This window comes from Netta rufina (assembly GCF_964035555.1).
Source record: "Netta rufina genome assembly, chromosome: 15".
Lineage (NCBI taxonomy): Eukaryota > Metazoa > Chordata > Aves > Anseriformes > Anatidae > Netta > Netta rufina.
This window is the reverse complement of record NC_140138.1, coordinates 9,793,671-9,814,271: the sequence shown is the minus strand read 5'-3', so window position 1 is coordinate 9,814,271 and position 20,601 is coordinate 9,793,671. Positions and strand designations below refer to the sequence as shown.

At 37.5% G+C, this 20,601-nt stretch overlaps 1 protein-coding gene across 1 annotated transcript; it reads right to left on the bottom strand.

Annotated features, from left to right (window-relative positions):
• Positions 1 to 47: 47 nt before the first annotated feature.
• CCP110 (centriolar coiled-coil protein 110) lies at positions 48 to 19,008 on the bottom strand (the record flags this gene model as incomplete). The annotated part of the gene is made up of 14 exons (XM_084295963.1): positions 48 to 2,360; positions 7,793 to 7,875; positions 8,469 to 8,528; positions 9,044 to 9,106; positions 9,695 to 9,774; positions 10,280 to 10,396; positions 10,676 to 10,777; positions 11,058 to 11,174; positions 11,555 to 11,694; positions 12,835 to 13,015; positions 13,157 to 13,281; positions 14,271 to 15,918; positions 17,385 to 17,513; positions 18,862 to 19,008. 14 exons carry the CDS (start codon positions 19,006 to 19,008, stop codon positions 2,308 to 2,310), a joined length of 3,045 nt encoding a protein of 1,014 aa, XP_084152089.1. The 3' UTR covers positions 48 to 2,307.
• Positions 19,009 to 20,601: the final 1,593 nt, after the last annotated feature.

Below are 20,601 nucleotides of genomic sequence, written 5' to 3'. Positions count from 1 at the left end.
CGGCGATTTTCGTGCAATTAGGGGGAAAACAAACAAATAGCACAATCTTTTGAAAGATTGCAGGTTTATTGTGCAACATGTTTAAGTAAAAAGCAAGACTGGTGAAAATGAAAGTACAAAAATAAATACACTTCTGTAATGATATTACAGTTGCACACAAAATAAAAAGTCAGATAAATTAAGTATGTATAAATAAAAAACACAGATCAAGTACAAAAAACAAACTCTGGCACTTGTCAAGAGAAAGGCCGCATGAAAGTTCATTAAAAACAAACGAAGTTGTGCTACAAGGTCTTATTACACACATTGGAAACATGCTTAAAGTAAAAGAGGTTCAGGTGTGAAACCTGACCTGAAGGTAAGCATTCATTTTTACTCACACACTAAACCTATCTTTATGTCAACATATTGACTATGCTAATAATAAATACAGTATATAAAACATCCTTTAAAAGCATCAGTCCTTAGCTCTGATATATCAACAGCAAGCTTTGCCACCTGCGGCACAGGTTACACTTGTCTTTTTTTTTTTTTTCTCTTTGAGATGTTTTCCACTCCTATTTCTGCAGTTTCCAAACAAAGGAAATCATATTAGCATTTTGATGACTACTCAGTAAGCAGGAAGCTTGTCTCAGGCATTTTTTGGATTACATCTGAACTTTTAAAGAGCCATAGAATTTATATGAAGGAGGCAGGTTCTCCACTGGTATAAACTGTTACATTTGCACCATTAGGGAAGGCACCCCGAAGCTTTCAAATAAAAGTTACAGCACCGAACCACTGTGCAGTGACATCTTCAAAGTATTTAGGAAGTATTTTGCTTTTTCTACATAAGCAATCTGGTATCACCTGGTACAAAACATTTGTTTTTAAACAATGTAACTAGCTGCAGAGGACACACTTACTGATAGAGGTCACAACTAGTGCCACAAGCAAGCCAACTTGTTCGTTGCTGAAGATAACTCTCTTCATCTTACTATTAATCCTCCTTTTTAAAGTTACTGTTTAACCCAACAAAATTTATCAGTCTTTTTTTCTCCTTTATCAGTGTCCACATGTTACAAAGCCTCCAAGGTTGCACTGTACTGATACTAGGAAGAAAACAAAATATAACCCATTTCACATTTAAGTAATCAGTTCCCTAGTTCTACAGTAAAAGAGCAAAGAAGTAAGCACTGCAAAGACTTAAGTAGCCAAGTTTTTCCTCTGGTTTCTAATGTTAACATCCCATCACCAGTTCATTAAGAGAAAGAACTTAGAGACTTCCACTCCCCTCATGTTGAAGAATAATATCCATCAGTATGACAACCAAGACAAAATATGAACATGATATTTCAGTATTAGATTTTCTTAAATGAGAGACTGTTTTCCTTGGGTTTTGGTAGAGGTTTTTACCCCCCTGAAACCAGGAAACATGATTTCAGTACAAGGGCTGTTAGATCATGGTACAAGAGAAACTGCTCAGAAAAACTGCAGTCGTCAAAAAGAAAACATAAGTCATATGAATCATTATTATAGACAATCGTGTGCAAGTCTGAAACGATAAAACAATTAAAATCTTGCCTTCTCATGTTTTTGTTGAACATATACTTCTCTTAATCTCAGCTAAAATTATTTCTGTAACAAAGTGCCACAGACAGGAAGGAAAAAAAAATCATAGGACTTCCAGTACAATGGTTTGATCTACCATGTGTATAAAGGGGCAGTTTTGGTACAGTCATTGCAAGTACATCTGTCTGTCCAGTAGTTAATCTGGATCCATACCTGTGAAACTCAGCAGACATGAAGTTAGGTAATTGCATTTACACAAATCCATTCAGAAAGGCTGCTGACAAATTCACTGACCAAAGTGCTCAGTTTTGTTTAAGATTTTTTTTTCTTATTTAACTGATTTAACTTTATGGTATGAAACTAAAAATATATATGCATATTTATGGTGCCAACCATACACAGAACTTGCAATTTTAAGTCATACAAAAATTGTATGAGAGATACAAGAATTACACAGTGTTAAGTCATGAATTAACTTAATGTCGCTCTATGGTCTTCTTTAACATTATGAATCTTATGTGTACACAGTAGTATGAAGATCTAATAAGTTTAACATGCAATTTTCCACGGTATTAGAGCTTTGCAGCCCTTTATTACTTACATATGATTGTATGAATATGTCATTATCTGGAAAAAAACAAAGCAGGTTTATCATTTCTGAATATACATAAACATTTAGGGCATAAAATACTTGAATCAGTGCTGAGAATGTCATCATTAAAAAATAGCCTGTTTATCCCAGCGAGTGCTGTCGTCTTAAATTGTCACAACATTTGGCTTCTTTCTTTGGGTTCTTCCTGCATATGCTCCTAAAAACAAAGTAGAAATATTACCATTTCACAGTTGATACTACTGCTTTTGAAACAAGATTATCTAACAAATATAGCTGAAAAGACAAAATTTTAAAGTATTATTATACGTTCAGTGCCTACTTTGAAAATGAATTTTCATAATGTTACACTTGAAATGCCTTACAAACATGTAAGTAAAACAGGTTACTAAAACTACTAGTAGGCTTGAAAGTAACAACACATTCTAGTTTTTCCTTCCCCAGTAATTGTTCCATTGTCTTTTCTGCTAATATAAAAGATGTACAACTATAATTTGCAAATTTTTAAAAAGTCTGTTTATAACATTATCACGACAGATTAAATATGATTAACTATTCCATGTACTACTTTTAAACAGATTATCAATTAAGAAAATACTATACAAAGTCAAATATTTAAGACAACTTTTCTGTTCCCACCTCCCACATTAATAAACAAAGAAGTAGTGACAGAGCAAGAATAATGCAAAGCACAGGCAGTTAACATTTTAAGTTGACCTTAGTATTTCTAATTATCTTCGTTATGGTTTCTTGGAATGTGGGCCTAAACTCTCTTCCTCAGACATTCACACAAAAACACATCTCTCTTCTGTTGCACTTGTTCTGAATGCATAGCAACTCCCAGAGATGAGTAATTTTCAGGTTCAGGAGAAAAGTGTGCATGAGCCAGAGGGAAGCAAGTATAAGGCATAGGCAAAAAGCAAAGTTTCACTGGTAGTTTCTTCTCCTCACAGATAAGCTCCTTTCCCATCTTGTGATCCAGCTTTCTGTGAAAGCAGCTGCAAATGGGAAGAACTTCTTGCTAAAACTGAGAAAGAGAGCTCCAAAACTGAGAAAGGGACACAAAGAAGTAGCAGCCAAAACCAAGATGCACCCGTGCTGCCACAACAATAGCCTTGTCTTTTTGCAACATCCCACACATGCATTACACAGAGGAAAGGACCAAATCTTGCACTCACCACACCTTCACTCGCCAAAACCTCTTTGGTAAAATATTATAGGAATTGTTGATTTAAATTACTTTGCATGACTTGAATTAAATACTTTGCATCTGCCACACTCCTAATGCAGTTATTAGCTATCAGATAACTATAACTCAGCAGCAACTTTACTGTTAAGCATAAAGAGACTTCAATAACTTATTAAAAAAAAATAATATTCGCACCAGAGAATACTCAAATCTTAATACAAATGAACTGTCTTTTCAGGAGAACAGTTGTAGGTTTCCATATGTTGACAAACACAACCAGGATTAAAAGAGCAGTATGAATAACTTCATCAGGCAAAAAGCCCTTATAATAAAAAGAAAGCTGCTTAGGATTAAAAAGTAAAATAAAAATCTCTCCACGTGTAACAAATTTCTAAATATATACATATTTAGAAAGCCATATTACACTATGCATAGCACAATTATCTTCCAGTGATAAGGGTTTAGCACTGCAGGCTGCTAAAAAGAAGCACAATTCAGCATTCATTAGGTTCAGGCAGTTATTGAGAGTGTCCAGCAATGTGAGCAAACATTTACATGAAAGCAGTGAAAGCTGTATCACATGGTGCAGAGCAGTGAAAATGGAAGACAGCCATGGAAAAGAAACAGTTACCAGGCAATTAAACAAATGTGACAAATAGGTGCCAGTCTTTTTTTTTTTTTTTTTTTTTTTTTTTTTAGGATTCTCAGTTACTCTGTCAGAGTCAGAGTGGTTACTTACAGGTGCCCAAGAGCTTCATTCAGCACGGTGCAAAGCAGCTTTGGAAATGCCCCCAGAGACCTCACCACAGCAGGATCCCTGACATCTGAACACTGTTCCCCACTACGCAAAAAGACATTCTTGCTGGCCCAGCACTCACCTGTGCTGTATTCTTCAGCTCACCTGTGATCCCATATGACAAACAACCAGGCTGACAAGCACGATGCTTTAGTAGTGATTGAAAACTACCCTCATAATTCTCCTTGTGTGCACTCCAAGTTATATAAAAATCTCACAAACAGAAAATAAGCACATAGTTTTGAATCAGCCCACTTTTATTAATGTTTCACTATTAGGAAATAAGTGGACATATTTCAAGTTAGTTTTCTCCCCCCTGCCTAATCTCTCCCTGTAAATTCCCTGCCTAGCACATCTTGCAAGCTGCTGACTGAGCTTCTTTGCCCCATTAAAACAAAAACAAACAAAAGGATGACTTCATAGGTTAGGTTCTCTCTTTAGTACAGACCTTTGGATTCAAGGAGTACACAACAAAAACTAAATTTAAGACCACCTATTAAAGAAAAATACCTTTGTGCTAGAAAAAGACAGCAATCAGAGTGGTATTGGAACTACAAAGCACTTTGTTGACAGAAGTTAAAAGAACAGTCAAAAGAAAGGAAAAAAAAGTAGTTTGATGGCTCCATCACTGTCTTCTTCTGAAGTTCTCTCTCACACCTACTCTGAATGCTTAAGTGACATCTGGGATATCTGTATTCTACTAATCCTTCTTCCCTTTTGCCCCTCTAACAAGCTGCAAATTAGGGATTTAACTGCGAGTTAGGGATGAATGAGGACAATAAACAAAATAGAAATATTATGGGTTAAGAGTTTGCAGACTTAGCATAGTTACAGATATAAGTATGTCATTTCTTTTCAAAATGACTTGAGATTATAGTTTCTCTATGGTCTCTCTCAGACAAAACTTGTTGCCTTACTACAATTGACTTTCAAGAATCTGTCTTGAAAAGAAACTTACTTCACTAAAACCAAATATATTCAACATACTGCCAAATCTTTCACTATTCAAATTAATGCCTATATACAGAAAACCACATTAAATATATTCAACTTAAGGTATTCTTCATTATGCAAAGTTATGCAGATTTCTTTCATGCCAAACATTCCCCATCTAGTAATTTCAGAATGCCTTTCTACTACATGTGTAGTATAAGTAGTCTAACTTATTTAATACCAGTAATTCCACGTGGTCTGTTAAATACCACAGGAAATTATGTGATGTCTAAAACACTGAATTGAGGTTATATTGTGTATGCTGTCTAGTTCCAGTTACAACTGGTTAAATCATCTACTTTGTGTTCTAAGGTCACAACAGGAGGCATTACACAGCTTTCCAGATAGTCAACACGTAGCAATAAAGAACGGCAATGAGAAATTTAGAGATATATTCCAAAGGATTCCTTCCATTGCCTGGTACTAACTGTCAGAACTTAGATAATTGCAATTAAGACAGACCTGGGGACTCAGCAGAGCAACACACAGTGCCAATGCTGGAGAGTGACAGAGAATGTTTTAACTGGATGTCAGACTTAAATGTAAAAAATGCAATAGATCATCACACCCCTGTGGTGGTTTTACTCGGGTGGGCAGCCAAGCTCCACCACAACCGCTCTCTCACTCTCCCTCTCCTCAAAGAGGAAGGGGGAGAAAATACAGCACAGAGAGCTCAAGGTTTGAGATGAGAAAGGTTTAATTAAAGGGAAAGGGAATGGGGAGAAAAAGAAACAAAAGAAACAGTAAGTCCGTGTGGAAGCACAGAGCGAAGGAAAAAAATTATTCTCTACTTCCCATCAACGAGCGATGTTTGGCCACATCCTGGGAAGCAGGGCCTCAAAATGCATAGCGGTTGTTCAGGAGGAACAGCCCCTTCCCCCACGAGAGCCCCCCTTTTATTGCTGAGTGTGACATCAGGTGTTATGGAATATCCCCTTGGTTGGGTTAGGTCAGCTGACCTGGTGATGTCCCCTCCCCATCACTTGCCCACCCCCAGCCTGCTGGCTCTTGGGGGCTTGGAACGAGTCCTGATGCTGTGGCAGCACTACGCAGCAATAGACACAACACTGGAGTGATACCAGTGCTGTTCCAGCAGAGCACAGTACTGTGGTGGCTGCTGCATGGAAAGGTGACTCCAGCCTAGACAGACCCAGCACAACCCCGAACATCAATTATATGAGACTGGGGAAGCATCCAGATCCCTAATCAATGCTAAGCTTGATACTGACACCATCCTTTCATCACTACTCTTTACAACTGCTGTAATTTTGTAACTGAAAGGGTTATTGATTGTTTCATCAAACTTGCAAATAGTAACTGCCATATGGTTACCTTTGCTTGCTACAGTTATATTGCTTGCTTAATATTCTTCTTTCTATTTCAGAGAGATTATTTACAATCTTTGCTAATTTTGAGTGCAACTGTGTAACTGCCTTGCTGCACAGTAGTGGTGACAACACTGCCAGGAGAATTGGTAACTGAAAAATAAAACAAACCAACCTTGGTTGGGATCTCATCATTTGCTCCTCCCCCCATCCCCTTTATTTCCTTTCAAAATGAAATGTAGATGTATGTACTAAAGATGTATATGCATGGTTTCTTATTAGTGTATGTCTTTCTACAGACACTTATCTAGGCTTCACAAAGTACAAGGACAATCATTTCTGAGAAAACAGATCATTTGAACAGCACACACTCTGCACTAAAGTACAGAGGTACTCCCTATAGCATTGCTCCAGGTCAGCAGTAAGTGCAGAATCTTCCTTCTAGGAAAGATTTGATACTTAATACACAATGTTATTTCAGAACACCATGAGAAGGAGCTGAAATTCTGCCACATTATAGTTTGACTTCTTGAGCCCAGAAGTTCCTAATTGTTTTATACTTGACTTGTGGAACTCTCCTTTGAGAGCAAAGTGTAATAAAGATCTTAAACTGCTTTTAAAACTCCAAATCAACTCATCTGTTGATAAATAAATGCTTGTCATTTAAGAACTTTGAAATCAGATTAAAAAATGGAAATTGCAAAAGATATTTCATAGTGTTTTATTCTCTTCATGCCTGAACAGGCTGAAAACAGAGAGGTCTGGCACTATTATCAAACCTTCTTATTAAAAAGGTAACCAACCAGTTATCTCTGTATGCAAGCTCAGGAATACTCCACTTCTGGAGTATTATTTTTGCCTCATTAAGACTCACACATTCAGTAAGATGCTACAGTAGAAACTTAAGTCTCAGCCTATGGAGACTAAATGCCCACTGGCAAGTCTTCTGAAACTGTCCTGTCTTCGAAACAAAGCCTATTGGAAGGACAAGTTACACAGGTACAGAACTGCAATGACACAATCGATCCAACTCTAGTTTGACTATTAGCCTCTCAAACAGTTACAGTGAATATATTTGGAAAAATTACTTATGGTTGGGCATCTGGCAAATGAAATCAAATGAGCTATGTTGTACATTCTATACCCCACATTTACAGAACTTTACAGTGGATGGTTAAGTTACCAGTGCATGTCTGAAGAGACAGGTTAGATTTAAGACACAGCAAAGCAGGTGCACAAGAACAGGAAAACAATATATCCCCCATCTATTTTTTCTCGATACTAGTAACTTATTTACTATACGATCCAAGCACCAATTTTCTACACACCTGGAACAGCCTTGTTAGACACTCTGCTCTCTGAGGCCTTCTTTCTATTTTGCTCAACCCCCTTCACTGAGGTCTTAGGGGTTCTAATTAAATATAAAAGAGTTAATAAGTCACTTGCATCAATGTTGAAAGACCGTATCCAAAAATATAAAGACACTATCAAACTATTTGGCATTAAATCATTTTTACGCCATCGCATATAGGCTCCTCCAGATGATCCTGGAGGTCTTTTCCAACCTTAATGATTCTATGTGCCCAACACCTATTGACATTATTAAGGCTTAAGAAGATACATTACATAAGAGAACATCTCTCCAGAGAATTTTAAAACTCTGTACAAGAAAGTGATTCAGTTCAGATACTGTGGCATTACAGTCTACATTTAAAAATACATATATTTCATTAAGTGGAAGCAAAGCTTCATGGAATGAATGTTACAAATAGAAATGTCAAAACACGGTGTAAATGGAGACAATACACAAGAGGATGATAACACTAAGTATTTTCTTGCAGTACAAGGTAAAATAAAGCTTCAACACTCTCAAAGTACTGTGAGAATTATTTTGCCTTTGAACAACAGTTGCACCATTAAGTCTAAATATTACTTGGAAATTACTGTGTTCTTGCACTTTGCATTTACTTTTAACGTTAGGCCAAGAACATGCTGTGTCCTTACCCTTGTCTGCAAAGCAATCTATGAACTGGGGCATTCTGTCCTTGATTTGGTTGAAGTACTCTGTTAAAACACAAACTTCTATTAGTGCTTTTTTTCCCCTCTTAAAAAAATATAAAAAAAATCTCACAAGGTATACTGAATTATGCATCATCTTTCACGCAGCAAATTTCAGAATGGCTAGCAGGCTCTGACACGTGGGCAAAAGTGGCAAGAATTAAAATTCCATAGTAAAAATACTACTTTCACTAGCTATTTAAAGCGAAGACACACACACAAAAGTAAAGCTTAAGAGATACTAATAGGGTATCTGAGAGAAACCTTGAACCTGAACATAAAGAGTTAAAACCGTAAACAAATAATTTCTGAATCAACTTTGAGGAAAATTAAAAAAATGTATTTTCTAACTTCAGAAGTAATAACCCCTTTTCTCAGACCACACTAAATCTGATTTCATTAATGCCATAATAATGGCTAAAATCAAGCTGATTGATGACAAACAAGCAACAAAGATCGAAGAATCTAACATTATAAGACAGTTCTTTAGAAGCATTATAATAAGAGTAATCTTCACTCACCGGCTTTCAGGACTTTTTTGTTTTATGATTATTTTTTTACTTGGCATTCCCATCTCTGAAGCCCTAGAGAAACAACAGTTTTGAAGCATATTTAAGTCACAAAATCATCATGTAAGTCTTAAACATAAATAGCAAGAGAAAACCAGCAACAGAATCTACATCTACATGTAATACTGCCAGAATAGTTCTACAGATAACCACTTTTTACGCATGAGTGAGCGTAACACTTCTATTCTGTCCACTGCTTTACAGTAGACAGATGTCTGCCACCATCCCAAAAATACTCCTTGCCAGAGATAGTCTACCAAGTATCTCTCTTACTAGGCACTTTGGAAAGTTTGATAAAATAACCTACAGAAGTCAACCATAAATTGAGTGCACAGAGGTTGTTTTGATCACCACTGAAATACGCTGTAAATGCACAACCTGGAACAACCGTTTTGCCCATAGGGGCAAGAAGTCTCAAAATTAAGACGGAACTGCTACAAGTGGTAATACACCACATGCCTGAAGCTTTTTTATTCATTCTTCTTAGAAGGGATGTTGGTTTCCAAATAATCTGTTTTTCAAAAAAACTTATTTTCACTATTTCCTACTCTTCCTACCCATCCTCTTGCACCCTCCACCCACCAAAGGGAGATCTGCACATACTTCATGTACTTTTTCCTATCCAGAGATTTCTGCGTAGCTGTTGAAAGCGTTGCTCTCTCTCTTGGACTCTTTACTTTATCCTATAAAGGCAAAAACAACCAACAGCAACACTCTTTAGTTGAGCTTAACCTCATCTGACCTGACCCTACTTTACAAACAAATAAAAATATTGCTATATTTTAAATTTCTCTCTTTTCAGTACAAAGTTCACGTTCAGGCTAAATTCAAGATTTTTATCTTCTTTAAAATCAAAGAATCTTCCTTATACTACCAGATCAAGAAGGCTTGTGTGGCATAACAAATTCTTAAAGTCCGAAACCTCATTGTCACTTTCATCATGTTTTTCACTGTTTATTACGTCTATGCACTAAAAGTTTCAAGACAGGTATCTCCTACTGCAGTGATTTTTCTTATTATTTTTAACTTTTAATAATTCCACGAGCACAATTTAACAATTAAGATTGTAAACTTTTTACTTTGTCAGGAAGAGTCTCTTAAAAGCAAAAAAAAGTCTCTTAAAAGCAAAACATATTTAAACTCTAAAAAAAAAAAAAAGCATTTTGCATTGTTGTGACTATAACCCACCATTTGCCTGAGCATTTTTTCTTTACGAACTTCACGATCATGACGCAGAATACTCATTCTTTCAGATGCCTCCATTGTAAAAAATATGTCATGGATGTCATACAGAGCAGCTCGCAGCTAGAAAGAATAGTTAAAATTTTTATAAAATAGTTAACTTTCCTGTGGAAATGATCACCAAACTCCGTTTAGACAAAACGCTTTAAAAGGTAATTTAGAAATCCCTCTTAATGTGTCAGCAGAAAAATCTAATCTTTTCTTCACAGAGTTTAAACTTTTTCTTTTGAATAAAGCCACTGTGAAAGTTTCATGTATTTATACTACCACACATGAACAACCAACTTCTTTTTACAAAAGCAGAATAGCTAGGAAAGAAAAAGGAAGTTTAAATTATGTCACCTGAGCCATTACTCTTTCATGAAGGGATGCATCTTGTGCTGAAACACTTCCTCTTTTTAATGGGGCTTCAGACTGAAAATTCCTTATGAACTCCATAGTGTCCTGGGGGAGAGGGGGAAATGAGATTAAGCACCAAGCGTAATCCTTCACAACCAAGGAATCATCACAAACTTTTTGCGTAGTGCAGGTTGTCTTTTACTTGGACCTTATGACAGTAAGCAATGCAGCACTTAAATGTGTTCAAATGGCAGATACTACTAAATTCTTCTGAAAGCAGGAAATGCATTACTTCAACTGTCAACTGACAACAGGAGAGAAAGAAAGATAAAAAGAACATACGCAACAGGAGGAGAAGCCACATAATTAAAAATGTGGATCTTACTTTTACAGTTTGTTTAAGATGTTTCAGTTTTTCTGTCTGCAGGAGTCTACGAGTAAGAAATCCCTTTGCCACAGCAGTTATCTTACTGAACTTCATTTGTATCTCTGGACTGAAAACCTTAAAAGAAAAGTAGCATTTTCTAAACATTGAATAAACAAAGCAGAAGTTAATAATTATTTCTCAAATAACATCAGTTACTTAAGTTTTGAAGTAAGAAACAAGCTGTTGATAAGGGTAAAAAGTTTTGGCTAGTGGCTAGGCCAGAAGTACCCACTACAGTATTAATTTAGCAGAAGCAATATACTGTTATATGATTATTTTGCATATAGTAATAGCAAGAAAAACGTGCTATACAGTTGTCCCATGTAATTTAAGTCAATAGAGGAAGGGATACCAAACTTTTCAGTGAAATTTATTACTATACAGCTATTACAGAATTGCCAGCATCTTACAAAAACTAAAGGACTTTTAAATTTATAAATAATTTTTTTCCTTACCTGCGTCCACCTAGTTTTGATCCTGTTACTTGGCCTAGATACTGAGGTTTTTATAACTCCACTACCCGATGGTCCCCAGAGGTAGAATGAAGTTTCACTTGTTGAAGTGAAGGTGTTAGGTGTTGTAGTATGGGCAAAACCTGCATGCAAAGCAGAGTGTACAGTTTAACACACAGATTTCTTTCCATAAAGTAATGACTATGCATACAAATACACACAGAGCTCTATATACAAGATCAGATGCAATTACTATACTTAAGAACAAAACATAAGACGGCACTCCATAAAAATAACTAATTAGGAAAAAAAAAATTCAATCACACACAAACTTTTAATTCAGGCTGCAGTCAGGAAGTCTTTTTGGAAAGAACAGAGAGGTTCCCAGTGCTGTTAGCTATTCTTATTCACATTGTGGACTATAATACTTCCATATTGGAAGAAAAAATATCTGTATGCTACAGCACGAAAAAAAAGATCACTCACGTAATATTAAAGTTGCTACACAAAATCTTATCCATAAAACATCTAAAAAAAAGCAGTTTTGAAGAGTTTCATGTTGCTAACATGGCATCTAAAGATGAATAATAAATAATCATAATCATGTAGTTCAGAAATTTTACTCTCAAAGTTCCTTCGCTCTTCTCCTGTTAAAACATCAGTTTTCCATCTGTTTGAGAAGTGCACCTTAAAACAGTCCAGAAGCAGAACTCAGCTCAGAGGTAGCAACTTTGTTTACAAGGTCAATTACAGGCAAGAAGCAATCTGAAAATTTGATTCATTTCAGAGCAAAATTAGATAAACCAATGGAAAAAAAAAAAGAACAAACATTTCATAACACACTGGAACAGGCAAGACGTGCCATTGACTACTGCTGTACATCCTTACAGACATGACCCCCCGGTAGAGCCCTTCTAATCCTCCCACACAAGAGCACTAGACCACAGCTACGTGCATCACGATGAACATTCTGTGACACGATGCAAATTCATGTCCTCATCCTTGACCGGATCAATTTACTTTTAACTTGCCTTACTCAAATATTTCCCTTAACAACTCTATGCAGATGCAACACGTGGAACAGTACAAGAATGGCTGAAACTGCCACCCAGAAAAACTTGCAAAATAAAATTTGTTTTACATATGCTGTCAGCAGTTGAAGGCAGCAGCTGACAAAAGGTGTGAACAGAAGCCCTGTTTCTATTAGTACATTGGGCAGTCAGTTCAGTCAAGCACCCCAGAGCAAAACATCTCACAATATTTAATTATATTCTAAGTTTTACCAATGCTGGTTGAGTTTGTGTTATGGACTGTCTCCAGCTGAGACTGCACACTTTCCAGTAAGCCACTTTCGCTTTTTCTCCACTCCAACTCCATCCTACTGTTAATGTTCACTTTGGAAATTTCTATTTCTGTTGTAGCAACCTTCTTTCCCTTCAGTTTCCTCTCCTGTTCTTCCAGTTCCTATGAATTAAAGAATCAACTGTAAGACTGGTTTTCTAAGACTGCAAAGCAACAGAATATACACTTTAAAACCAATTGCTTCCTGACAAACTTCAACACACATGACTTCAGCTTGGAATTTTTCGTCTTTTTTTGCTTTACCTTCTGCAGTTTCTCCTGTTCTCTCTCTTGTTCAGCTATCAGAATCGACAGTTGTTGTGCATGCTGTTCTTCAAGCCTCTTCCTCATTTCTTCAAAGGCCAACATTTTAGTTTTTAAAATCTCTTCTAAGAAGATATATACAATACAAAGAATCAAGCATCAAACATTTTATATGCGATCCTTGCCACAGGTATACAAGTTTTAACAGGAGTAATTTGCACCATCGGTAAAAAACATGGCATCATTCACATCGAGTAGCCACTATGTATTGCAAGAACCTTGATATGAAGCTGCCACTATGTATTACACAGAACTTTATCAGTTAGTGCAGTCCTTCAAAATATTTGCATGTTCATATTTGCAGGATAAGCACGTGGCACCAACTGAGCCTACATTAAAACACAGATGCAAAAAATCTAGTTCTGAGAAGAGTATACCTACATTCACTTGAGTTAAAATACTTAAGCCATTTTGGCTTGATGTGGTAGAGACACACACAAATGCAACAGTCTTGAACTGGAAGAAAATATCTATACAATAATTTGCAACCTACCTTTCAAAAGGTATTTTCTTTTAATTTACACAGAGTATTTCAGTAGGCTTATTTAAGTCTAATAGAATATTATTTTCTTATTAAAACTAAGTTCAAAATTCTACATTCAGATGAGAACTTAGTATTTTTTGTGGTTAAACGACACCCTTGAGAATAAATACAGAATTCACCAAACTAAGAAACAATGTTTTAGTCAGCCCTTCCTCATAAATTATTTAATCAAGTTTTTGTTACCAACAGATGTTATAAGACTTTTGACTCCAATCGACTCCTAAATCAGCAATGACTCCATTCTGTAGCAGTTAAGAAAGGCTCAAGTAGCAATTTAAATTTCATAATTCATTATTAATTAAAAACCAGAGAAATAATGAGATTAAAAGCCAGAGAAATAATGAAATTACTGAAAAAAGGTAACTGACATAATCAAACTGTTTCTTTTGGTATATATACATACTTCGAACCACCAACAACTACATTATAACATTATCATTGGTTTTTCCTAAAAAATTATAAACTGAGAACTAAGTTGAAGGAAAAACCATCAACTAACGAATCTTTTACCTTTTACTATACTTGAATCAGGGGCTGCGTTCTTGGTAATGTAAACTGATCCCACAGAATATTTCTGTTCTTGCAACCACTGCTTCTCTTGTTCTTCCATTCCAACTGTTACACCACTGGAACTGTTTTCTTTTTGGCAACTGTCATTGTCCAAATCAAGTCTACGTTTTACCTTTTCAAAGGTATTTTCCAGAAACTGCTCATTTGCCGGGGGAACACTAGGAGTATCCATCTGCTGATGCATATTCTTGCCTTGTGTTAGCAGCGGGGATGGGTTTTCTACATCGTAAGATTTATTGAGTTCTACTGGAGAATTACATTTAGTATTTTCGAGCAAACTAGATGGCTTGGTTTCATGCACTGCTAGGAGCTTCTGTGTTACTGTAGACTGACTGATGGCAAATGGCTCATTCAGTTTTGAAGCTGCAGTAGTAGCAGCAGTCTCTGCTTTATATGGTCCCCTGCTGTCCATGGCCACCTGTCCTTCCACTGTAGCAGACAACGGCCCCTTGCTTTCCAAGGGCCCAAAGGAATGTCGATTTAGTTTGCCAACCACCAGCCCATCACAGGGAGCTGCAGAATTCCTGATGACACCAGGAACTCTGCTAGGGCAAAGCATAGAGAAGTCCACCATAAACTTTGGCACTGATTCAGACACATTATTTTTATCAGCAATATCTTGCATGATTAAATCCATCGCTCTCCCCTTGCCTTTAGGGCTCAATTCATAAGCATTCACAGGATTATTGATAACAATGTGTCCCATCGATAGAGGCCTTGGGCGCCTTCGGTGCATTTTAGGACTCATGCTTGGCTCTGGGCTTGGCAATTTGGTATATGATCCCATGAGGCTCCTGACAATGCTACTGTCACGATCAACCGCAGAAGTATTTTTTAATTCTTCATCTGAATCTGAATCCACCAGCGGGGGTGTTCCAACTCTCATAGGAATGTCCACTTTAGAAAAACTGGATAAAGTTGACATACTTGTGTTACTGGTATGAGCAGAGGTACCTTGGAGAAGGGTATTTGATTTATTAAGACTAGGCTTATCAAGCGGCACAGCAGTGGAATTTCTGCCTGTAAGCTTTGCTCGCTCTTTCACAGAATCAGGTGTTTTAACCGCATCATTTTCTTTGTCTGAATGACTTTCACTCATACTCCTCTTTGAATTACTTTTGGAGCTACGCCTTGTTTGCTCTTTCTCTACGTACTCCCTGGATTTTTTCAGCAGGTTCTGAAGGCTCATTGCGTATGGATCTTGGACTTCCTTGTCAGATGATGGCACTGCTGCTACCTCCTGCTTTTGCAAAGCATGTGACACAAGCTTACTCTGCGTGCTATCAGGAGATGCAGCCCTTGGACAAGGTATGTGTTTGGAGAAGCAACTCTCGCTTTGCTTTGAAAAAACATTCTCTTCTGCTGCTTGAAGTACTTCTGTCACATTGGATATCACTTGCTCCACTGTATCTGATGACATGAGTTCTGGAGTCTTTTCAAACTCTGTGGGACCATGCTGTTTAGGAGAACATGGTAAATTGTCATCAGATGGAGCTGTGAGGTCAGTCAAAGCTTTTGAGTCTGAAGCAGGGCACGTATTCACACCCTCCCATGTGTTCACATCACTTGCAATAGATCCCTTCCTGATCTGCAAATAAAAATTGAAAAATATCACATATTTTGGATGAAATCTCTGATTTTTCAAATTAATGCAAACTTCATCTGCACTTAAAAGAGAATGCTGAGACCTTAAAACCTATAAAAATTTTCAATTTTTTTTTTCAATATTTTGCAAATTTCCTTCAAATTACTCACAATATGGAGCTCCATGCAATGAGAAAAAGGTTACTGGAATTAAAATATAAATGTGGATAGTGGTCCACTCAGAATTTTTAGTGATACAAAATATCTGAATGTAAAGATGCTTTTTTCTTCACACAGTAATTTGGATACATTCAAATAATTTTTTGGCTTCAAATTGTATTGCAAGATTCCAGTTAAAATATGAAATCATGTCCATATTAAATAAGAAATGCAATTGAAAGAATTCAGCATCAAATAGATTAACCTACAGACAACTAAGAACAAATCAAAATAATTCCTAAAGATAATAGAAGAACTATAAAATATTTTTTTCATTTCTTTACTAATCCAGAGACTTGAAATATAATTTTTTAAGTACTTGTAAAAACAACTTTAGTTACATTTCATGCATTATGTAGCTTCTCTTTTATGTAAGTGAAAATTACATGGTACTTCTAGCCAGCATTTGGTTAAAAGGATTTCCACACTAAAATACAGGTTATCCTACATGTTGCAATTCAATTATCAAGGGGACATCCTTGGGGAAAAAAGAAAAAAAGAGTTTTGTACTGAATGCAAGTTCCTGGTCTGCTCTTCAAATCCCAAGTCAGGTGACTGTTGCCATGCATGCTCCAGTAAACACTACAAGCTTGGTAACTCAGAGGTTTGCCACCTTAGTAACTCAACACACTCAGCATTAACTGTACCCATTCAAACAAGAAGTTAATTTAAAGGCTGTATTACAGCTATGTAACAAAGACAAATAATACTGCTTGATTGTATTTAATATTCTTTTCAGTTAAAACCCTACTGAATTCATCACCGAAGAACCAAAGAAAAAAAATAGTTGCAGTAAAATTACAAAGCACCCAACTGAATTACAAGTTGTTTCAAAGGTAATTTTACTTCTGTAATCATGAAGTTGTATACATATACACATACACATTTTTCTGATTAAACCACAGGTTTGCAAACAAAGCACGCCAGTTGCTGTAACAACAGTAGTTTCGTTTGTTTGCTTTTATAATCTAGTTGCTTGAGCGTTACAAAAGCAACAGTCAGTCAGTTAGTGTGGTCTGCCTTTTGCATACACCAAAACAAGCAGTGAAGAGCAAATCCCATACATTACAATGAATGTAGAGACTACTGCTAAATAATCATTTGGTCACACAGCACAAATACTAGCAAATGCTGGTTCTTGAGAGTTAACTGCTATTAATTTCACAAGTGAATACCTAAATCCCAGCCCTTTCTCAAAGCATATGTAAGGAGATGTTTCCTCTAAAGCTATAAAAAGGGTTTGAACACTACCTGAACATTTTCTAGAATCTCCTGAACACGATTCAGTAAAGCTCTTTTCTTGGAGTTCTGTCTCCAGGTCTCTAGATCCAGTGCTTTCTGTTTATACTGTTCTATTTCCTTTTTCTTTTCAAAGTTCAGCTGCAAAACAGAGTGTAAGAAACACGGTTTATACCACTAAATGCAAGTTACAATACAGAATTAAAGAAATAAATTAAAACCACAGAAACTAAGAACAGAAGAAAAAAAATCAACACCTAAGCTGAGATTTTGCACACACTTTAAATGCCAATTTCTTTTTAACCAATTACACTTTTTTTATGCAGTTGCACTAAATGCCTTTTTTGGCATACATGCTAATGAATATGAATTCAAAAGATAGTTTATATTTTTTTTTATGAGCATTACATGCTGTAATGCCAACTTCAAATGACACAGGACTCAGATTGCAAGACAGGTCTTTCCCAGTTTTCCATGGAGATGGGAGCTTTTAGCAGCCCTGTGACCAACCTTCCTACCTGCACTCAATTTATTAAGCTCTGTGAAGGACTAGCTTGCACTTGCCCTCTGAACCAGTGGTGAATTTCACAATGAGACAGACAAACAGAAATGTAAGCTAACAAGTTTCTGGATCCTTTCAAAAACCTATATCAGAAAATCTTCTAAGTTACTACTTTAGAATATGTAGTTTGGATAAAAGTCAAAACTAAATTTACAAAATTTCATTTCCAAAAAGTGGTTTCATAAAGTTGTCCAAAATTAAGCAGTGTCTAGCCAAATTATACATTTCTTTTATGAAAATTCAAAAATGCACCCATTTATAAATGAAAAATATTACAATATACTCTTCTAGTCTCCAATGTATATCTGCATCACAACTTTTGGAGATCATTGTCAGACATACTCTCCATTCATAATTCCCATCACTGCAACACAAACTACCAACAGCTTCCTGCTTGGATCTGTTTAAATTTAGAATAGCTTTAACGTAGCTGATGACCCTGTAAAATATATAGGAGGAAGGTATAAATATATGAGAAAAAGAAGTATAATTAAAAAGCTTTTTAACAACCTCAGTATTTCCTATTCCCACTGTCACATTATTATTTTTGGACAGTTTTAAACAAACAGATGATCTGACATTTAGAATGTCAATATAATATTAGAGTTAAGCCCAGCACTAACATTTATCTATTTAACACTACAAATACTTTCACTCTCCATGTAAAAATAATAAATGAAGAATCAAGAAATGATAGCAGTCATTGAAACAAACAAACAGAAAAAAAAAAAAAAAAAAACACCAACCAACTGAAAAAAAACTTACCCCTTTACCTTGTAAAATTAAAGCTAGGAATGCCTAGACTACACTAAGCAGCGGTCAGGTAGTACCTTAAAACAGAACTGTACCTTCAGAAGCGTCACTACACACATATCAAAGCACAGGTAACACATCAGGGAAGGAAAGAAAAAGAAAGAGAAGCCTTACCAGGGGCGAAAGCACAGGAACTCCATGGAACTGAATGAAGGAGATATTTTTGTGCTGAACAATGAAAGAGGTTTCTGTCTTTATCGCCTCTCCCTGGATTCTGGTAAGATGCTTCTTACAGAATACTTCATAGTCCTCCATTTTCATTTAACTAAACAGCAAAGAGCAATAAAATTAAGCTACTGTACTTCCAAGGCCATGAAAGGAAAACAACAACACAACGAATTTCAGTTTTTATGTCTGTATCACTGTATCTGGGAAACAAATGATACGCTAGAAATGTCACTCAACGTTTTTCCTGCCATTAAGAAAAGCAGCAAAGCTAATTTGCTTTTAAGATCTGCATATATGAGTGAAAAACCATGTTCAATCGCAGACCCGTTGATGAGACAAGCACTGAGGTAACCCAGACACACACAGTTACATGTGTTAAAGGTAACCTTAAACATTTCCATCAAAGACTAAACCTTTAAGGCCTCCCATTACGACCAGTTACTTCTCATCGGCCGCTTAAAAGAGAAAATGCAGCTAAATTAAAATAATACTAATGTTAAGTCCATATTAAGGCCAGAGCAGCCTCGATATTCGGAGGGCTGACAGGAGGGCAGCTCACCTCACCACCCCCCCCCTTCCCGTCTCCCTGCAGCAACACAGACCAGCCCTGCCACCGAGAACACAAACCGCCCACCACAGTCCAGCTTCCTCAGGAGGCGCTGCCGGTGCTTCGTCCCCCTCGGCCCGTTTCTGCCTCCCTCCCTCCCTCCCCGAGCCCCCTCCGGTCCCGGTCCCGGTCCCGCCGCCGCGGCCTGCCCGGTACCGTGCCTCAGCCGCTGCCTCCCGGCCGCCGCCCGTCCCGGCACTACAACTCCCGGCGTGCTCCGCGCCCACCGCCTGCCCTCGGGGCGGGAGGGGAGCGAGGGCCCGGCGGCTGCCGGGCGGGGACGGGGACGCGCAGGGAGGGTGGGTGGTGATAGGGAGAGCACGGGGAGGCTCGCACCGCGCCCCGGGGCGCTGCATCCCCGCAGCCCTCGGGCACGGCAGCCGCTTGGGGTGGGGGAAGCGCCTGGATCCCAGCAAGCACCCCGAGATGGGAAGGCTGACGTTCTGGCTTCCAGAAACAGCTCCTTTTGTGTTTTTATCTTCATCTTGAATCTTAAAAATGCCATCGTTTATCAAAGTATTTTCAGATATGTAAGATGTTCAGTTACTTGTTGTGTGTCGTCTGTATGTACACGTCCGATTTTCCTTTGTGTATGGCTGGCACAAGCACAAAGCCACAGACAAAAAGAGCAGCTGAGATGCTCAGAACCAGCTGGGACGCCGTGTGACAGGCGTTGGTGTTTGTTGATCAGAACACAGTTCGGAAGCTTCCCTGGTACCTGTGCCACCTCTGGTCGGAAAGTGTTCTTCGCTACAGAGCGAGTTTCTCACATCCTACCCCAAATCCTTATTTATGTAAAGACAGGCTGCTGTCTGCTCTACTTTTCTTATCCCAGCCCAGACAAGCCCGTTTCTTTACCCTTCACCCCTTTTCTTTACCCTTCACCCCATTCTGTATCTCATTGCTCCGATACTTTCTGATGATTTTGGCTTTTGTCCTCTCACAGGACTGGGGCTCGCTCTGGGTGGGAGCAGGCAGCCAGCTGGGAACATAATAACTGGAACATAATTAAGATTATCAACGTTACACTCCCAATTAGCTGACAGGACAAAACCAAACACACAAACCTCCAGCAACCC